Source organism: Lepidochelys kempii, chromosome 15 (genome assembly GCF_965140285.1).
Source record: "Lepidochelys kempii isolate rLepKem1 chromosome 15, rLepKem1.hap1, whole genome shotgun sequence".
In the NCBI taxonomy this organism is placed as follows: Eukaryota; Metazoa; Chordata; order Testudines; family Cheloniidae; genus Lepidochelys; species Lepidochelys kempii.
In genome coordinates, this window is record NC_136394.1 from 33,668,012 (window position 1) to 33,690,211 (window position 22,200).

Below are 22,200 nucleotides of genomic sequence, written 5' to 3' on the forward strand. Positions count from 1 at the left end.
GCATCGTTCCCAGCACCAGCCTCACTTCCACAGTCTGCAGCAGGGAAATATCAGGATACAGTGCTGCCGGACCCAAAGGTTCAACAGCCTGCTCAGCCAATGGTGTTGTAAACAATATAGCCCTGGCAAAGCCCTGGATAAGGTCCAGACAGAAAGGCAGAGGAGGTCCATTGCCACGTGATACACTGCTAGAGTGGAAACAGCTGGTACCAGCATCACTGTTGTTAGTACCGGACTCAATGGACACTTTGGGGCCAGAACCAGAGTCAACGGTACAAGGTCTCTGACCTCCACACACAGTATCAGGGACAGGTTCGAAGGACTTCCTCCATCCCGTGTGCCAACATTAACACCATGCCCATCGATACACTTTCTGGTGGAGGCAGAAGAATCATGAGATCTGGAGTGGTCTCAACAAGTCTTATGCAACCTTTTCCTCAGTGCACTCAATGGGGAGCAGCTCCTCTGCCTCTTTAGAGAGGCACTGGCTCCAGAATGCGAAACTGCAGCACTCTCGGAACCCTAGGGTAACCTCTGATCCAGGTGTCTCAAACACATGGCTTGTGGGCCACATGCGGCCCGCTGAGTTATTTCCTGCGGCTCGCCATAGGCGCTGACTCCACTGGCAGCCAAGCTCCCCTCACCCCCCGCCCCTCCTCCTCCCTAAGTGTGCCACAACCCTGCTCCTCTGCCTATCTCCAAGCGCTTCCTGCCGCCAAACAGCTGTTTGGTGGTGCTTGGGACTTTTCAGGAGGGAGGGGGGAGGAGCGGGGACGCGGTGCACTCAGAGGAGGACGTGGAGAAGAGCCAGAACCAGGGCGGGAATTTGGGGAAAGGATTGGAATAGGGGTGGTGGGGGGCGAAGCCTTTGGGGAAGGGGTAGGAAAAGGCAGGGCCTCATGGAAGGGGTGGAGTGGGGGCAGGGCCAGGGGCGGGGGGGCTTTAACAGAAGTAATTCTAAAAGTAAATATGTGTTTCGTCGTTTGACTGAGGTGCATTACTGAGCGTTTGATATTTTATTAAAACCCCTCTTCGCATTACAGTTTTAAAACAGTTAATACATTTACTTTTAATAGTATATTACTCTTCATTTTTTTTCATTTTTGACTGTACTTTTGTATCATTGTATGAAAACGTTTCAGTGATGCGGCCCTCGGGCCAATGTACTAGTCTTCATGTGGCCCTCATAGTGATTTCTGTTTGAGATCCCTGCTCTGATCCGATGTAGGCCTCAGTATCAAAGCAGGCACTGCTTTAAGTGAAGGTCCCTAGCCACTTGAGTCCATTTTGTGAACAACTTGCAAATTGAACACCAATCTCGGACATAGGCCTTGCCCAAGCAAATGAAGGACTGTATGTGGGGATCATTGTTAGGGATTGCTCCCCCACATGATGGACAATGTTTAAACCCTGGTGAGCGTATCACCCAGGAAATACTTAACTAAATCTAACTAACACTAATACTAAGGATACTAACTAAATATACACAACAGCATAAGACAGTGGCAGTGCTGCCTCATATAGCCAGGGGAGTGGCTGCGAGCACAAGGTGTGACAGCTACCTCCTACAGGTACTGCTAGGCAAAATTCTTCAGCTCCAGCATGCTGGGCACGCACACATACCTAAGTGGAATACATGGCTGAATCTACTCTGAGAACATCATGAAGCTAATTACATGGTGCCCCTGCACTTTGTCACAAGGTCCTTGCAGAATGGCAAAGGAACTCTGTGGCCAATCCATGTAATTATTTGCCTCTCTTCCTCCAGAGGAAAGGGAAGGGTGTATTTTATTAATATTGTTGGCACAGTAATGAGTCTTACATGTTTGTCCTGAAGGTATTGAATTTTGTGGTCCTTCTAATTTCTTGAGGAGCAGACCTCCTCAGTTGTGGGCCAGCCTGCTGAGAAAACTCTCTCCTGCTTTCATGAGCCTCACCCTTGTCCAATAATTTGAGCAAGACATGGTTGCTGAGGTAGCCAGGCATCACCCATTGGGTGTTATAAAGATTAAAAACTTGGCACTTCCACTTTTCATTTCTCTTTTGTAAGGTTTAGCTTTTAGCTAGCTATTTTTTAATCTAGGCACTGATCTTGCTTAGGCATTTGAACTGCTGGAAGACTGTTTTCTGAATATGTGGTATGATGGAAAGAAGGGGCGTCAGCTATGTACTAGTGGCATTAGAAGCCATGGTATCTCACAATCTACTCTACTAGGGTTACCCAGAGTACCCAATTCAGGAAAGCACTTAAGTACACGTTTAAGTCCTTTTCAGAATTGAGGCCATAACAAGTAGAGTGGGAGAGAGGACCGAACCTTGAACTTCACATGAGGGCTCTACAAATGTAGCTGCAGTTGCTCAACACAACCATTTGGAACTGTTCTTAGAGGCAGGTTGTGAACCAATTCCAGACAACTTTGCTTACTTCTGTCATGTTTCTGGGGACCCCCAGTAGCATCTCCAGGTAAACTGTGTTAAATGTTCCTGAGGGATTCAGAGATATGATTATGGAGGTTTGCACTCTGCCAGGAAATCAACTACTTGCACAACCAGCACTCTCTCTGCCAGATACTGATCTAAAATCTGACTGGGAAGGGTGTAGGATCTTGGTGGACATGAGGTGTAGCTGGAGACTGTTGTAGATGGTTCTTCATCAACTTCTTGCTCACCTGGCTCAGGAAAAGGAGTTTAGAGACATAGTGTTTACTGTTGGGGTTACTTGCCTCAAGAGATGGTTTCCTCAGCACTGATTAGATAGTGTGTGTTCTCTCAAAGGAGGAGTTGACTATAAAAGCTAAGAGGGCCCAGACACTCAGGACATGATAGGGGTAACCCAAATCCCACATTGTTTGAATTTCCTGTAGTATTTCAGGGACTTCCTGTTGTATGAATAAGCTGATGTCTGACAAGGAGGCTATTGCCTATGGAGGGCTCTGTGTGCAGTCTCTGATCCTGGAACCTAGAAAGGCAATCCCACAAGAAGTGGCGACAGAAGAAAGTGCAGAAATGAGAACAGGAGCTAAAAGGGGAAGGGTGGGGAGCATATCAGTGGCTCACTGTGACCCTAAGAATCCCTCAGTACCAACTGGCAGAGGGTCCACTGTTGTGTAACAGCAACTCTTAACAGGCCTGACAAACTCACTACTCCTAGCACACATGGTATTTATCCATAAATGATCTCATGTGAAGTCTCTAATAAAAGCGTGTATATGTGTATATATATATATATATCTCATACTGATCCTCATAATCATCACAAGATGTACGTATGGATGATATTTAAGGAGTTGTGTATATGTTTGAAAAATATGTTTAAATGTCTGTCACCAAAGAGAAAAACAGGTTTCTTCCAAACAAGAGATAAGGTGTGTGTCCCCATCAAAATGTAATTTAACTACTGTAAACAGACACTATGGAAGTCCCATTTACAAGCAAAATCAACAGGGAGATGGGAAGTCAAGACACCACAGGCTGACCCAAAGAAGGTTGCCCTGTCTCTGGGGGAGACAATGAACTTTTGGAAATAAAAGAGGAAGGCAAAAAGACATCCTTTTATCCTCAACTTGAGGAAACAGACTGTGTGTTTATATTAACGAAAATGGGATCTCAACCAGGCTTGGTTGGAATGCTGCAAAATATATTTGGGGTGAGAGAAACTTCCTTAGACAGAAGGTTTGCCTGCTAAGTTAAGTTTTATTCCCTAGAAAGTGTTATGATTTTGTTTTACATGTAACCTGTTTCCATTATTCTTACTCACTAGCTCTTAGATCTTTATGTTTTTGATAATAAAACTTACAATTATTTTCACTATAAAGATAACTCAGTGCTGTGGTGTTATACGAGAAGCTGATCCTAATTCGAATCATCAAAGCTGGTATATATACTGTTCCTGGAAAAAGCTGACCTCGTAATTCTGTGAGTGTTCAGTCTATAAAGGGGCTGAATACCACAGGAGGACATTTCAAAGTGTCTCAGAGACTGGGGTTAACCTGCAAAACAAAGTAAGGGATGGCATAGGCTAGAGGAGATTGTTTGAGTAATCAACACACAAGGAGCTAACACCCAGTTAAGCACAAGTAATTCTCCTTCTTGGTGGAGGCAAATACGTTACAGTGACTCAGTACTGGGCACCCCAAGAACTAGCACATACATTTCATTGTTTTCTGGTATTTTTTTTTCTAAGGAGGGGGTCTTTTTTCCTTCAGGGAAGACAAGTAAAGGTGGGGCTCATGATGGAGGAAGTGGTGGAAGAGTTCAGAGGCTGTAAATTAATTTACTTTGTACCTGTCCAGGTTTTCACTCATTGCACAGAGGGTCTTGGTACAACTGATAGAGATTTCCGCTGGTGAAAACATCACCATACTTAAATCCTCAAACTCATATGTAGTTGATCATATGTAATCATGCTAGATTAATATTCTGAAACCCTGCACAGAATGCTGTGGTGTTCACTAATGGAGTGCTCTCACTCCTATGCACTGCCCTGATTAACACTGCCTCACCTGGCTGTAGACTCTCCACCAGCCACTTGTGATTCTGATGGGATATTCTGGTGGAATTTCCCACCTTGAGGCTTCTGGTTGTCAGGACATCAAACCTGCAGAAAGGGTCAGAATCACAGAGCAGGGTCATCTCCTTCATCAGGAGGTCAGCAGGGTCTTCATAAGGAGAAAACACTGGTATGAAGGCAGAGTTGTGCTTTTCCGCATAGAAGTTGTTCAGTAAGAACTGGGTGTCATAAGTAAAGAGGGAAGTTTCATATTTGACAGCCCCTGAGGAAACAGACAGACAGATGTCTATGTATATGTTCATATACAATATAATTTGGACAGTGCATTCCTTTATCCCCAAAGGTATTATCTCAGCATCAGTTAAACACTATGCAGTTTCAAATATGCAAGGTCGAGACTGATAATGGAACTGCTGCCAGAGTTTTAAAAAGTGGTTCTTCTATCTCATTTTACGTTATGTAAATATATTAGTCCACTGATAACAGGCACCGTAGTTAAGTTTATCAAGTCTCTTTCTTTCAACACTTTCTATATGCATTATCATTAGGAAAAATTCTTCTTTGGGGCTGAAATTTTCCAGGCTTGATATCGATCCAAAAAATATATTTTGAGGGAAGTTTAAGGCAAATCTTTTCAGTAGCCAAGCTACTGGAGAGTGGCAAAAACCCTATCATCTGTACTTTAAAAAAATAGCTGAATAATTGCTTAAAACTTTTCATGTTCAGTAATTAGTTCTTGGTGGAGAGTCTGAGCCTATAAGCTATATCAGCCAGAGAGTCACATGTACATTGGACATGCTTCTGCAAACACTGCTACCCACCTTCTCAGACTAACACCATATTGTGCTACAAATTTCATAGATCAAAAATTTAGAGATGGCACGGACCTCTTAGGTCCCATCTAGTCGCTCTCCATTCCAATACAGGATTATTCCCTTTTGTACATTTACTATTATAATTATTTGTATTACCATAGCACCTAGACTAGTGTTTGGGTCAGTCTAGTTTTAAAGAGTTGATGTTCCCACCATTTTCCCAGAGAAATTATTGCACAGGTTATTAGATACCTGGTGACACCATGATGATATCCTGAAAATATGTTAGATAGAGCAACCCAAACATTATAAACAAACAAAAACCTTCCTTGGAGTCATAATCTTAATTTTTGCATTTTATATTGGAAGCCTGTTGAGGAGGGACTGTTCACTATGGGTTCAGAGCTGGAATCTGGCTGAGCTGTGCTTGATACAGAAATTGATGGATGGCAAAGGGCGGGGGGGTGTACACCACTGTTTTGCCCCCGATCAATCCTTAGAGAAATTTAGAGCAGCCTAATTTTGCATGTTGGAGGTATCTGGCAGATTATTTGACTTAGATTAAAACAGCCCTTCTCTTACTTTCTTACCTAGCATAAACTGCCTGTTTTCTGTCCAGGAGTTTGGCAGTTAGCACAAATGTCCATGCTTGCTAAAACTCTGTCAGAAGATGATATATCTGAATAGAAACAACACTTATATTCTGGGGATCACAGCACTATTGTGACTTTTCAGTCACTTCATGCTAGCTCCAGTTGGACACTCAACAGAAAAGCTAAGATATCAAAAATGCAAGCTCCATTCTGTGATACAGACAATGTAGGAGGCCTTACCTTCCTGGCTCTGGGCCCGACACATGTGACTGTGAGCTCCACCCACTGGAGTACAGGAGGCCCTACCTCTTTACTACAGGCTGCTCAAAACAGATTTGTTCTCTTTGAAGATGGCTTAATTTTCTATGCTGCAAATAATAAATGGTTTTGATTTTCTGAAGCTACTTCATGTAAACCTGAGAATGGAGTAATGGGCCAGGAAATTACTTACAGTCAGCTCCAAACTCAAACAACTGCTGAGGGCTGGCATCAGATGACATGGTTGTCCCATTTTTGAAGGTATACTCATCCGTTGGATTATCATTCATAACCCCCAAGAGACCCTGTGTGTGATTGTGAAACTCCACTGGCAACAGGACTGTCAGGCTCAGAAATCCTCCCCTTCCTCTTAGTTCCATACCAGCCCCAGAAGAGAACATCACTGTGATGTTCTGATCAGCTGTGGAATAGAGAAAGAGGCCTATAACAAAGAGAGAAAACATGTGATTATATATGACACATACTTCACAATATACTGGCCACATAAATGTTCCCCGACTGAGGGAAAACTGCAAGTTTCCCATTAAACTTCCACTCATATTTAGACTGCTATTAACAGCTTTCATAGAGAATCAAGTAATCATAATACCAGTCATACTGCAGTAACATAAATGCATTCAGCGCACATTTTCATGCTCTATTTTTGAAGAGGAATAATTGAATGTTACCATGTGGCATGTTGTGAGAATCCATGTGAGAGAGAAAAAAAGTTAGATAGCCATTATATTTTCATAGGCTAAATTGACCCTGACCTAGTAGGCAAAGGAAGGGAGTGAAGGGGAGTAAGGAGCTTTTATTCCACTTAACCCTGACACAGGGGCTAGGGAAAGTCACCATCTGTTTCTCCACATATCCCTGGAGACACAAATCACCTGAAATAATGACGAGGGAGGGGAGGAGTTGGGCTATGGCCTCATCCACATCTCCATTAGCAGGGGAACTACATCATCCTTTTGGATAGTGCAACCATGTGCATTCTTCCCTGCATTTCAGGGAGCTCAGGGAAGGGATGTGCCTCCTGAGGAATTACCCTGCCATTACACACCTTGGAGTGGGGTGGCATTAATTCCAGTGTGGCCCAGTGGCTAACTACCACAATCTAGACCACAGCATCTTAATGGAGAAGCATAATATGCATCAGCTTCTCCCTTCACCAGCTCCTTCCCTTTCCCTTGGGCCACTCTAACCAAGTGCCACCCATAATGCAGAGGGAGTCACTGCCACTGCTGAGAAGAGGCACCACAGAAATACAGGCTAGGATTTGCAAAGAAACCCAAAGGAAATAGGCATCCAACTCTGATTTCAATAGGATTTGGACATCTAAATCCCTCACGCTCCTTTGAAAAATCTCAACCATAACGGATAATTTACACAAAGTGCTGCTGTACTGACTCAGTCCTCAGAACTTTCTTTGGAGGGATTCTTAACCCTGGTGCCTGCACTTCTGCTCAGACCCAGGCCTCTCTTGCCATCTTCTTGTGCCAGTTAGACTAAGGAAATGCAGGTTAAGGAAGATAATTCCATTACCTATGATAGTGTCCCAGCATAGCTGCTGAGACCCTGCCTGTCAGCTATTTTGCCCCTCATGTCATCTCTAGAATCACCCCCAGATTGACCATTCAACCTGGAAACGAAGGCAGGGACTGGAGCGAACAAACATCTGGGCTGATGTTTAACTACACAGGGGCCTTGTAGGAATACAAAGTGTGATTGGAGCAGAAACACTATAACCCACCCTTTTCAAGGTTGATATCAATGTCTAACCTTTCAAATCCATCCAGCTTTGCTCAGAGAAACTAAGCACCTCCTTGTTCAACAGGACCTCCAACATCCCAGAGTGCTCTGAGTTGCGTACCTCAATCACATCAGAATTATTCTCCTGTATGGCAACTGAAGACAAGCCTGTCACTTTAGCCAGAGTTTCTTCCAAACAAAAACAAGTCCGATTAAAAACACTGCCCCAAGTCCCTCTAAAGTATATGTTAATTTTATGATTTTTACTGTCATATTTTACATAGGATAAATATGAATAATGGTTCTTTGGGGTGGCTTGTAAAGTGTACAGATTATATATAAAGACACAAACTTCTCCCTTCTTACCTATTAATGTCATGTTGAGATTGCAATACTAAGCACTCAAAAGTCAGGAAATTCAAAAATCCGTCACTCCAATCATAGAATCATAGAAGGAAGGGACCTCAGGAGGTCATCTAGTCCAACCCCCTGCTCAAAGCAAGACCAATCCCCAACTTAATCATCCCAGCCAGGGCTTTGTCAAGCCTGACCTTGAAAACCTCTAAGAAAGGAGATTCCACCATCTCCCTCAGTAACGCATTCCAGTGCTTCACCACTCTCCTAGTGAAAAAGTTTTTCCTAATATCCAACCTAAACCTCCCCCACAGCAACTCGAGACCATTACTCCTTGTTCTGTCATCTGCTACCACTGAGAACAGCCTAGATCCATCCTCTTTGGAACCCCCTTTGAGGTAGTTGAAAGCAGCTATCAAATCCCCCTCATTCTTCTCTTCTGTAGACTAAAAGAAAAGGAGTACTTGTGGCACCTTAGAGACTAACCAATTTATTTGAGCATAAGCTTTCATGAGCTACAGCTCACTTCATCGGATGCTCAAATAAATTGGTTAGTCTCTAAGGTGCCACAAGTACTCCTTTTCTTTTTGCGAATACAGACTAACACGGCTGTTACTCTGAAATCTGCAGACTAAATAATCCCAGTTCCCTCAGCCTTTCCTCATAAGTCACGTGCTCCAGCCCCCTAATAATTTTAATTGCCCTCCACTGGATGCTTTCCAATTTTTCCACATCCTTCTTGTAGTGTGGGGCCCAAAACTGGACACAGTGCTCCAGATGAGGCCTTACCATGTCGAATAGGGGGGAATGATCACGTCCCTCGATCTGCTGGCAACGTCCCTACTCATACAGCCCACAGTGCCGTTAGCCTTCTTGGCAACAAGGGCACACTGTTGACTCATATCCAGCTTCTCATCCACTGTAACCCCTAGGTCCTTTTCTGCAGAACTGCTGCCTAGCTATTCAGTCCCTAGTCTGTAGTGGTGCACGGGGATTTCCCCCCCCCCCCCCCCGAATTTCTCCAACACCCCCAGCCCCAGTTTTGTGAACTAGTTACATGCAGTGTTGCCAATTTAGTGATTGTTTGGAAATCTGAATTGAAATTGAAATTGAAACATTAATACACACTTTAAAAGCATATACAGTGTATGATAAAATATGTGTACCTGAAAAAGTATAATAGGTTTGAAAAGTATGAACAAAGACTAGCTTCCTTTCACAGCTGTTGTGTTTATGACCATGTCAGTTCATTCATTTCAATGATGTTGGCCAACCTAATAATTTAAAATTATGATTTATAAGCAGAGTCTAAATGAGCTCTCCCTGACAGCTAGTGATGAGCTAGGGGCTGTGGGGAAAGGCTTCAGGACCAGATTGTATTTACATTCACACCTAATCTACCTAGGTATCCAGCAAACAGAGCTGTGTTGCCCAGGTGATAGATTTTGGCTGGGGTTGGGTTACAAATCACTTGAATGCAGGTGGGGGGAGGTATAATGAAATGTTGTTATTCTTATTGTATGAGTAAAGGGCATACAGCTAAATAGAGAGAGAGGGTGAGGACAGGTGTTTTGCTTGATGGTCTGCCTGAGTCACAAGTACTATTAGATCTGCCCCTCTCCACTGTTTAAAGACAGAGGTGATTAGGCTCCATAGATAGTCTTTGTTTTGTTAAGTGATCACTACAGCTGAAATCACTGATAATCAGGTCTAAGTGCTTAGACCTGCTGTGGGACTGTGTTTCTGTGGAAGAGACGGCCCAGTCTGCACTAGCAGCAAGGTTCCCCCACTGAGAGCTCAGCTAAAATCATAGAATCATAGAATCATAGAATATCAGGGTTGGAAGGGACCCCAGAAGGTCATCTAGTCCAACCCCCTGCTCAAAGCAGGACCAATTCCCAGTTAAATCATCCCAGCCAGGGCTTTGTCAAGCCTGACCTTAAAAACCTCTAAGGAAGGAGATTCTACCACCTCCCTAGGTAACGCATTCCAGTGTTTCACCACCCTCTTAGTGAAAAAGTTTTTCCTAATATCCAATCTAAACCTCCCCCACTGCAACTTGAGACCATTACTCCTCGTTCTGTCATCTGCTACCATTGAGAACAGTCTAGAGCCATCCTCTTTGGAACCCCCTTTCAGGTAGTTGAAAGCAGCTATCAAATCCCCCCTCATTCTTCTCTTCTGCAGGCTAAACAATCCCAGCTCCCTCAGCCTCTCCTCATAACTCATGTGTTCCAGTCCCCTAATCATTTTTGTTGCCCTTCGCTGGACTCTCTCCAATTTATCCACATCCTTCTTGAAGAAAATCACTGAGAGCTGGGTGGAACCTCAAGAGACCAACTCACAGAGGTCACAGTGGCAGCAGAAGGTGACGGCGCAGGGCCATTGGCAACAGAGCGATGGAGTGAACAGTGACACAACAAACAACAGTGGCCAGAGCGAACAGTGAGCAACCGGAGGAATGAGCAAGGTGCCTTCTTGCCCCCACCTGGGAGATAAACTCATGTGAAAGCACCTCTGAACTCTGAGTCTCCACTGACCAAGGACAACACCAGTGAGTGTTAATGAGGCTGTTAAGAATGGTGGAGACAACACAGTTCATGCGAACAAACATGGCTGTGGCATCATACTTTCTATTTAAGCAAGAGATACCACACACTACAAACTGGAGACCAATGTTAAGTGCATTGTCACTTGTTCATCCTGAAGTTGAACACTGGTTCCGAACAAGACCAGCAAATGCTCACTATCTTTTTGCAAGAAACTCAACTGACTGGCTAGATGCCTGTGGTGCAACAGTGAAAGACTCAACAGTTGAAAAAGTAAAGAACTCTCTCACCACATTCAAAAAATTTGCATACATGGCTGATGAATGCACCAATGCAAATAGTCATCAAGTATTAAGTCATTGTGTATGTTATCTTGATGTCAGTGGTAGGCCAGTAGATACATTTCTAGATGTTCAAGTTATAGAAGACAGATTGGCTGCATCTGTGAAAACCCACATCATAGAAGAGTTAAATGCTTATCATATGGACCCCAAACAGATGGCTGCTTGTGCATTTGATGGAGCTACAAACTTCTCTGGAAGACATGGTTGAGCAAAAGCTTTGCTCAGAGAAAAGTGTAACCCGAGTCTCTCCTATACACACTGCAGAGGCCATCTACTCCAACTAGCACTAGTACGAGCTGCAGACTGTTCAAAAGACATTAAAAAAGCGATAAATTTAATGTCTTCATTATATTCTTTTTTCAGCAAGAGTCCAGTATCTTGAATATCTTGGAAAATATAGAAGATATACTGGGACTGAAGTTGAAATTAGTCCAACCTGGGAAAACCCTCTGGCTTTCTCATGAGCGATCCTTGGCTGTTGTCTTAAAATTACTCCAGCCATTATTACTGGCTCTGGAAAGTATCTACCAAGATGGGATGGAACTAAGTATGAGGCTGGTGGATTACTTCTGCTACTACATTCAGAGAAGACTATTGCCATTCTCTCTCTTGTAAGTCTACTGTTGAAACCACTTGGGTCATTACACAATGCCATCCAGGCATCTGCTACAACAGTAGAAGATCTTTGTCCAGCAATAGAAGCTACATTTGGTTCAATCAGAGAGCTATCCATTGAAAAAGTACTGGAAGAAGCAAAGACTTCAGTCCAGAAGTTGACTAATGAAGGCATTTATATTGAATCCTTAAGTGAAGAGGACAAGAAGTGTTTAAGACAACTGAAAAAGTACACAGACTTGATTTTTAAAAATCTACAACAGTGACTTCTAGATTCTACTCAACCTCTATGTAGCTTTTACAGATCCCTGTCTTATAAAACACTGACAGTTGAGTGGGAATGAGGGACTACCAGCAATGGGGCTGCCATGTGCTCAGGACAGAATAGAGAATTTGAACACAGAGTGGAATATCATACGACGAATGAATGAAGATTTGACTTCAACTTCTTTTTTATCATCACTAGTGGCTCAAGCCAATCTTTATGCTAGGTTTCCTGGGCTGAAAGAAGTAGGAATTCATCTCTTGCTACTCCCAGTCACAACAGCTACAGTTGAGCGTTCTTTTTCATTATTGAATAGAATTTTGTGTTTTGAAAGACGTTGCCTTCTGCCTGATCATGTGAATGAACTAATGAGCATATCAATTGAAGGAATGGAAGTACTGGACACACGAGAAGCCACCAAAGAATGCATTGCATTCAAGAAGTTCATTAACAGAGTTCTACAAAATTATAACAAAAAAACAAGAAGGATGTAGATGTAGTACTTCATAGAAGGCTTGAGTAGCCAACTTTAATTTGTGTGATGATTTTAAAATCTAATAAAATGGTCATGAAACATTTTTCAGTTTTTACTATGGTGCCATACAGCCCACCTTCATCCTCATAGTCTCAGCCCTCATTGGCCCTGACTCCCCGCCCTGTAAATTTGAACACCTGCCCCCAGGTTCAATTCCTGGGGAAAACACTGGCTGTGCATGGGATTCTTCCATCCTAAGTACAGGACTCTGCACTTGCCCTTAGAATCATAGAATATCAGGGCTGGAAGGGACCTCAGGAGGTCATCTAGTCCAACCCCCTGCTCAAAGCAGAACGAATCCCCAATTTTTGCCCCAGATCCCTAACTGGCCCCCTCAAGGATTGAACTCACAACCCTGGGTTTAGCAGGCCAATGCTCAAACCACTGAGCTATCCCTCCCCTTGTTGAACCTCATCCAATTTCTTTTGGCCCAATCCTCTAATTTGTCTAGGTCCCTCTGTATCCTATCCCTACCCTCCAGCGTATCTACCACTCCTCTCAGTTTAGTGTCATCTGCAAACTTGTTGAGGGTGCAATCCACACCATCCTCCAGATCATTAATGAAGATATTGAACAAAACTGGCCCCAGGGCCAACCTTTGGGGCACTCCATTTGATACCGGCTGCCAACTAGACATGGAGCCATTGATCTCTACCCGTTGAGCCCGATGATCTAGCCAGCTTTCTATCCACCTTATAGTCCATTCATCCAGCCCATACTACTTTAACTTGCTGGCAAGAATACTGTGGGAGACCGTATCAAAAGCTTTGCTAAAGTCAAGGAATGACATGTCCACTGCTTTCCCCTCATCCACAGAGCCAGTTATCTCGTCATAGAAGGTAATTAGATTAGTCAGGCATGACTTGCCCTTAGTGAATCCATGCTGACTGTTCCTGATCACTTTCCTCTCCTCTAAGTGCTTCAGAATTGATTCCCTGAGGACCTGCTCCATGATTTTTCCAGGGACTGAGGTGAGGCTGACTGGCCTGTAGTTCCCCGGATCCTCCTCCTTCCCTTTTTAAAGATGGTCACTATATTAGCCTTTTTCCAGTCTTCTAGGACGTGCCCTGATCGCCATGAGTTTTCAAAGATAATGGCCAATGGCTCTACCATCCCATCTGCCAACTCCTTTAGCACCCTCAGATGCAGTGCATCCAGTCCCATACACTTGTGCTCGTCCAGCTTTTCTAAATAGTCCTGAACCACTTCCTTCTCCACAGAGGGCTGGTCACCTCCTCCCCATGCTGTGCTGCCCAGTGCAGGAGTCTGGGAGCTGACTTTGTTCGTGAAGACAGAGGCAAAAAGTGACAGAACAAGGAGCAATGGTCTCAAGTTGCACTGGGGGAGGTTTAGGCTGGATATTAGGAAAAACTTTTTCACTAGGAGGGTGGTGAAGCACTGGAATGCATTACCGAGGGAGATGGTGGAATCTCCTTCCTTTGAAGTTTTTAAGGTCAGGCTTGACAAAGCCCTGGCTGGGATGATTTAGTTGGGGATTGGTTCTACTTTGAGCAGGGGGTGGACTAGATGACCTCCTGAGGTCCCTTCCAATCCTGATATTCTATGATTCTATGAAAAAAAGCATTGAGTATATTAACTTTTTCCATATCCTCTGTCACTAGGTTGCCTTCCTCATTCAGTAAGAAGCCCACACTCTCCTTGGCTTTCTTCTTGTTGCCAACATACCTGAAGAAACCCTTCTTGTTACTCTTAACATCTCTTGTTAGCAGCAACTCCAAGTGTGATTTGGCCTTCCTGTTTTCACTCCTGCAATCTCAAACTCCAGGGGATAACAACAAGAATAGTAATTCCCATCCCTTATATGTACCCAGTTTTGTGAGTGAAGCATACAACAACACAGGATAATGTCATGGATGTCATGGCAGAAATGGAAAATTAGTTATTCAGAAACATAAATGGTTGACAAGGTTGGGGGGTGAGCCAGGTCTAAGCAATCAGAATCTACTACAACAGCACCCAGAATGTTCTAAGTGCTCTACAGACTTACATAAAAATAGTGCCCCCCCCCGCCCCTCACCAGAATAAGCAATCTAAGAAGACAAACTGGCCAACAAGAGTGGAAGAGATACAATATTCAAGCAAAGTGCTCAGAAATGATCAGCCACATTTCTTTAGTTCCAAACAAAATGGAACATGTTTTTAAATGTACATACTTGTATTTAGATTATCAAAATAGTTTTAGGTTTTGCAGGGAGCACTTGAGTTTGATTTGGGGGGGGAAAAGTGAATGATGGAAAGGGAGTAAGATGGGAGTGAGTTAAGGGAAAGAGGGAGGATAGAAAGAGTTCTGGCTTTCAAACAAAGATAAAACTAAACCAAACGATCAAACCCAAAAGATGATTTGTCTTTGTTGCTTGTTCTTTCCCCAACTTACTATTGAGAGGTCTGGCAGGTTGTGTCCTTCCTTGTACTCTTAAGGTTGTCAGATTGGACTCCAGCAGTGTGTATTCACCTTGTCCTTTGAATGTGATGTTAGCTCCATCGAATGTGAGGAAGTGAGGATCCCCAAAAGCAGAAGCTGTTTTACACACATACGTTTAAATAATAAAAACCAAAAAAAACACAACAATTATGTGCTCCATGGCTCACTAGATAATTTTTGTGAGGCTTCCAGGGGACAGCATTCATACAGAGAGAAGAAAATATGAAAGGAGTACAGAGGGAGTGTTTCCCAATGCCACTGGTAGCACCAGAAGGGAGTAAATGCATGGCGTAGGGCCAAGGCCCAGAACTCAGACAGCACTGTAGGACTAGCAAGAACTATTTTTTGACACATCACTGCTTCCATTCGCTGATACTCTGACCATGCACCTCCTGACCATTGTTAGTATGGCTCTGTCTGATAAAGACATAACATACTCCTTAGGAAATCACTCATTCTATCACCCCTGGTGCCACTCCAGTTGTGTCACTTCAAGCAGAGACTAGGCACATGCATTTTTACCGATGTGCAATTTAGATCTGACCAGATTATGTCTCAATGACACAATAGTAAACATGTTGGTGGCACATCTATGCTAGTGCTGCAACACTATTGGTGCTGCTGAACCAGTGCTAGAGCAACAGTGGGAGAGTTCAGAAAATATGCCAGTTAGACAAGGCTTTGGTATGTACTGAGAAAATATCCGAATTATACTCCACATTCAGAGAACAACCTCTAAGAGATTGTGTGAAACAGATTTGACCTGTAGAGCTTGCAGCACTGGGAGACCCAAGTCAGCCAGTAACACCAACAGCCCCAGGACAGCCGGTAGTCCTGGGAGAGCCAGATGAGCCAAGAAACATGGGAGAATTTGGAGACAGAGGGGAGCTGCCAACAGTAGGAAATGAAGGGAGAGACAGAAGGCTAGGGAGAACTGGCACTAGTGGGAATGTTGACTGTAGTAGGAGAGTCAGGAATCCTGGAATTACCAGCTCCCCCATGTCATCTTCTTAGCTGGGTCACCTGTGAATCTTCTCCAGTTATGCACTGGTCTCTGGTAGTTTCTCCCTGCCCTAAAACAATCCCAACTCCCTCTTGTTTCTGTGTATTAGGGAGAAGGCAGGATTTCGCAGTGCAGGGGAGAGCAGGGCAGGTTGGTGGAATAAGGGTGGGACCACCAGTGGTATGCCAGCCATTCCTCCTAATTTTATTTTTATTTTTAACAGTGTTATTAATTATATTCATATTGACAACGATATCATACTCATTGTGGTTGCATAGAAGCCCCAACCAGGAATCAGAGCCCCATTGGGCTGGTCACTGCACAGGTGTAATAAAAAGACAGTAGCCGGGTTAGCATGTGGCAGAAGGGAAGAGATGGAGACAAACAACTGAGCGAGAAAGAGAGGAGGGAGGACTACATTACAGTGAGATGATTATTATTGGTATAAATAGTAGCAGTCTCAGCATACCAACTGTCTAGCTATTGTCATGAATTGTCATAAGCAACAGCCCCTCTGTTCTTTCTGGCATAGCATCCACTGATGGCTAAAAGCCTTGGGAATTAGCTAGTCCTCAGATAAATTTAACCTTATGATGAGCCAGGCTCCTAAGAGCTACTGAGGAAATTGAGAGTTCAGGATCCTAGAGCGGCAGAGTAGAGCAAGTACAATCCTTGCCCTCGACAGTTCTTCCAAACTGTTTACCATGACAGTTGTTGGCAAATTTAGACTGGCACATTGGACTCCCATCCATGACATAACTTCTGAGAATATACGCAAAAAGAAAAGGAGTACTTGTGGCACCTTAGAGACTAACCAATTTATTTGAGCATAAGCGTTTGTGAGCTACAGCTCACTTCATCGGACACATCTGATGAAGTGAGCTGTAGCTCACGAAAGCTTATGCTCAAATAAATTGGTTAGTCTCTAAGGTGCCACAAGTACTCCTTTTCTTTTTGTGAATACAGACTAACACGGCTGTTACTCTGAATTCTGAGACTATATCTTTTATGCATCCAAACAAAAAAACATCTTTACTATTCAGTGGAACTCTGAAGCCCTTACCAACCCGAGGAGGTTTGTAAGTCCTGCAGTCACTGGAGGGACGGTGCTTCAGGTAGAACTGACAGTTATCAGACCACAGACAGCAGTAATAAAAGCTGATGACATCATAAAGCCAATGAGAAAAACCAGGAACCCTAGGAGGCTTTTTGAAAGGTGGAGAACCCCAGTCATGGCCTCGATCAGGTGTACTTCCCCCTATGGAGTCTCGTGTGAGGATCTGGGTACCTGTGGAGTCATAGCAGCACTGCTGTCCCGATGCATACTGGGGGCTGGTTGGAGAAATGCATTGAGAAGAAAGATTCACCATTTCAGCTTTGAAGTACAAATATTTATGAGTTTGGAGCTCAAGTGTTTTTTTGTTTATTGACATTACAAGACATTCTGTAATGTCTATGGTGATTAGATGGGCCCAGTTAAGATTTTTCCATCCCTGAAAGTTAGTTTAGGTTAGGATAAAGTATGGAGTCACTAATTTGGGATAAGACAAGAAAGGATTTTTACATCCAAGAGCTTGTCTGTACTAGGAAGTTGCACTAATCAACTAAAATTGATTTATAATTGAACTAGTTAAATGGCCACATACCGTAAATTACTGAATTAAATTAAACTGATAAAAGCAAAATTTAAATTGATTTAATTAGGTCTACTTTAGGGATTCACACTAGTTTAACTATATTGAGTTTAAAATAAATGTAGTTAAACTTGTGCCATTTTCTGGTATAAAAAAGGCCTATCTCAGCAGCATAGACAACAAGTGAATTGGGGTTGGGGAGCGAGGGGAGATAGAGAAAGAGGCTATTGCATGCTAAAGAGTTCAGGTCCTGACAACCTGTATAGTCCCCCTATGGTTGTGCTATCACCTAAGACTGAACAAATCAAAATACTGCATACAACTGGAATATAAATAAGATTCGAAGGACAGAGACTGCAACTAAGGAAACACTGGGGCTTAAATCTGCAACAGGATTTATACACCTACAGCTCAGATTTAGGTTCTATTGTGATCCACAAAACCCCTGCTCAGCAGCTGCCTAAACTCATTTGGCACCTAAATTTCTGCCGTAAAAGTCCCCTAGGTGGCTAGATTTCTTCCTCTGGGTATGCACACTCCTGTCTCAGGCAGGTGTCCAGATGCCTATCTCATGCCGAAGACCCAGGACAATCTTCAAACCAAATAGAGATGATGAGCAGGGGAGTGCTATTCTTGCTTGCGGGACCTGATCTGGTAAACTTATTCTGAGCATACCTGATCCCACACAAAATAGCGGCCCACTAGTAAGGGGACTCACCCAGGATGTGGGAGACTTCCGTTCAATTCCACCCCTCTGCGTGAGAAAGGATGAGAAGGCATCTCCCATCTATCAGGTGATTGCCCTAACCACTGGAGTATGTAGGTCCCTCTGACTCTCTTGTTGAAGCTATTCCACTTAACTAATTAAATATTAATTGGGCCAGAAATAGTGAGAATAACTCCACAGTTCACTGCTTAGGGCATTTACCTGAGAGGCAAAAGATCCCTGTTTAAGGAAAGAACATACCCCCTAGTGTACCTCTACACAGCAAGTGGCAGTGAGTTTCAGAGCCTGGGTCAACAAACTCAGGCTCATGCTATGCACTAAAAATAGACATGCAGACAGACATTCAGGGTTGGGCTGGGGAGAAGTTTTTAGTGCTGTAGTGCAAGCCCGAGTCTGTTGACCCGGCTCTGAGACTTGCTGCCACTCATTGTGTAGATGTACACTTAGAGTCCAGAGAATTTTCACAATGAATTATAACAAATTAAAGGCAAGTCAAATTTGGGGACATAAACTGTCTGATAATGCTCCTTTGGATGCTTAATAAAAAAGCAGGTATTTACCTGGCCTGAATGGCCCTTACACAGTGCACAGCTCCAGGATGGTAAGTGCACACACTCCCTTTTTCAATGTCACACCCATAATCAGTCTGAAAGAGACAAATGTTCATACTTGCTGGAATTCCTGTTGTGTCCTTTTTGTTTTGTCTATGTCTCTTTGGGATGTGCTGGTCACAACTCCATAGTTAAGGCTAACTTTTCATTAGAACAAGCCATTAACATGATTTTTGTGTGATCAGTTTAGGCTAAGAGGAGAAATTTCTCCTAAAGCTTCAAACATCTAGGATAAATGTGAAAAATGTGAAAGAGTATGTTACAAGTTTTCAACCACCCCCCTCCTTCCAAAAGATGACACTTTACTCAGTCACAATTTCATATATTGGTGTCTGCACACACTCAAGCATAGCATTATTTCAAAACCAGTATTTCAAATTAAGTAATTTGCAAGAGCCAGGAGGAGCAGTTATTCTCCTAATTAGAGTTCTTTGAGATGTCTCTTCCTATGGGTGCTCCACTTCAGGTGCGCATGCATCTTTGATCAGAGATTTTCAGTAGCGGTGCCCATTTGGCGCACAGTTGTACTCCAAACATCCTCATTCCTGCACTGAGGATATATGGAGCTACACAGGCAAACCACCCTAAGTTCCTTCTCTATCACAAAATTTCATGAGAGGAAACTCCAAAGCAGAGAAGTGTGGGTAGTGGAGCACCCAAGGGACACATTTCAAAGAACCAAACCATACTTTGGAGAAAATGTGTGTTGAAGTCCAGGTTGCAGCTCTGCAAATTTCATCATTTGGAAATCCTTGAATATTGCCAGAGAGATAGACTGAGACCTTGCAGACTGGGCTAACACTCTAGAAGGAGGCTGGATGTTGGCAGATTCATAATGAGATAATACACCCAAAGATCAACTGTGACACTACGCCCCATATTCTTCATAGAAATATTGTTGTAATTTGATTTTGGCATAACTAAGATGTAGTTTATGCAAGATGGGTCATGTGAGATATCATTGGAAAGACTATGATTTACTTAATATGATTATCCTATTTCTATGGATGTATCATTTATGTATCTAAAGTTAGGATTATTGACTATGTCAATAAGGACAAGTACTCCTTTTCTTCTTAAGAGGACTTTGAAGATGCTAATCTCCCACCTTCCTGGGAAGCCTTCCTGAGGACTTATCGCTGCTTTGACACTGCAGGGTCATGTGATCATGTCACCTGGTACTGGACTCCATCTTGGACTACTGGTATTTTTCCACTAGTAGGGGTGGGGATCAAACTGGGAAACTGAGGGTGCCTGCCATATGTAAATCCTATTTAAGGTTGGAGAGCTAAGCTGTAAACTGCGCGGCCGCATGGCACCCTTCTTAGCACCACACAGGTGCTCAGGGAAACCCCCCTGGCCCTAGCTCCGGCCTGGCCCCAGACACGGCCCAGCCCAGCTGAGAAGGAACTGAGGCAGATTCACCCATGCTGTTCTATATAGCCTCGGTACGGGGATGTTCGAAGCGCATGCATGGGCTGTACAGGCACTGCTACCAAAAAATCTGTGATCAAAGGTGCATGGGGCACGTGCATACCGGAATTGGAGCACCCATAAGGACATAATTTGAGGCAGTTAAATTTTTACAGTTGTATGTGCTTAAAAGAATGCTCTGACCAAAAAGAATGGGCGTGCCCTTTTTTGGTTGTTTTATGATTTACAGAGAAGATCTGAAACCTTTTGTTAACTAGGTGTATATGTGTGGCATGTTTTTCATTAGTAATTCAGATCTTGTATACTCTGGAAGACTAAAGCAACTAAAGAATTAGTAAGATTATGGTATCACAAGAGAACAAAAGGTTCAGAAAGTGAGATGCGAAGGTTTTTTAAAAAGAAATTGTTTTTTTTTTCCCACTAGATTCAACATCACCTTTTCAATTTAGGTGTGAAAGTTCACAGTAGAGTCTGAGATATTCACCAAACTGAAACAATACTGCCAACTTCAAGAGACCAAAAACCATGAGTTGGACCCCAGAATCATAAGATTTATTTTTTACAAGATAGTATTTTTTCAGTCTGTCTTTCTGAGTTTTGAACTCCCCCTATCTAACACCAGTGTGTGTGTGTGAAACAAATAGAGTTGCTCACTCTCCCAAATTTATTGGGTACGGTGATTTTGCCTCCCTGCTGCAAGAGCTCTCACTCCAAAATCTGCCTGTCCTGTGTCCAGCAACTAATCTTATCCTCCAGTCCCTGCACCATCCCTTCTGTCCAAACCCAGCCCTGGCTTCCATAACTTCAACCCTCCAATCAATTCAACTCCTCCAACTCCCATCAGTTCTGCAACCACAGCCTCTCCTCTTCTCCTCCTGGGGTTCTTCACCCCCCGCCCCTCAAGCTTTGGCGGTCTGCAGCAGGGTCCCCTCTTCACCTTCCCAGACTGGGGTGTCAGCTTCAGGAGCTCTTCATTCTCCTCTGTCCCTGCCCAGGCTAGGTACTCAAGGCAGGAGGAGCAGCAGTAGTAGGGGCGCCATCCTGTCTGTTACTTACAGGAGGGGTGTGGGAGGAGAGTGCAGAGTTGTGATGAGCTGCTGGGCTCTTTGCCCCCCTCCTGTGAGAGCAGCAAGCAGAAGGGAGAGATTCTGGCAGCACTGAACTGCATGAGAGGATCACCAGCACCCTCTGAAATCCCATCAATCAAGATAAAAATCTCAAGAGTTAGCAATACTGAAACAATATTTTTAAACAAAATCTTTCAGGCCTTCTTTAACCATAATAAAACAAAAAAGGGCATAAAATAAACCTTTACAGGCCACCTGTGTTTTTATTGTAAGAGGGGCTGGTTGGAGCCTCTTATGGTTGGTTGCCCAACACTGCCCATTATAAGACCCTATTTTCAGTTGCTTATAACTTTGAGAAACTAACAGTTTGGGATGAAAATTTCCATGCTATGTGTTTGGCATATGCTGATATTGTTTTTATAATTTCAGCAATTTGGGTTCAGCCATTTCTGAGAATGAGGCTGGGGGAAATATGTTGTTTTGCCCTCATCAAAAATGCTAGAGACCTTTTCTTTTAAATGCTCTAGCGCCCCCACATCCCTTGGCGGAGAAACTAGAAATCTGGCAGGGAGAGGCTTTGGTGTCAGAGATCTACCTTTTGCTATCCCCATGAAAAGCTGCCCAAATGTGGCCAAGTTATATGCCTTTGCAATAAAATAGTTCACACTACTCAGTAGAGACTTCTATA

At 43.4% G+C, this 22,200-nt stretch overlaps 1 protein-coding gene across 21 annotated transcripts in view; it reads right to left on the minus strand.

The window, feature by feature from the left end:
- KREMEN1 (kringle containing transmembrane protein 1) overlaps positions 1 to 22,200 on the minus strand; it is a 150,653-nt gene that overhangs the window by 107,494 nt on the left and 20,959 nt on the right. For 17 of the 21 annotated variants that reach the window (XM_073312966.2, XM_073312960.2, XM_073312963.2 and 14 more), the window contains 6 exons: positions 18,961 to 19,046; positions 17,103 to 17,371; positions 14,989 to 15,132; positions 7,962 to 8,120; positions 6,370 to 6,618; positions 4,503 to 4,772 (listed from right to left, as the gene is read on the minus strand). In XM_073312966.2, the coding sequence (XP_073169067.2) occupies positions 4,503 to 4,772; positions 6,370 to 6,618; positions 7,962 to 8,120; positions 14,989 to 15,132; positions 17,103 to 17,371; positions 18,961 to 19,046 (1,177 nt within the window). The remainder of the gene's footprint in view (positions 1 to 4,502; positions 4,773 to 6,369; positions 6,619 to 7,961; positions 8,121 to 14,988; positions 15,133 to 17,102; positions 17,372 to 18,960; positions 19,047 to 22,200) is intronic. The other 4 variants (XM_073312968.2, XM_073312959.2, XM_073312964.2 and 1 more) reach the window with 4 other exon arrangements.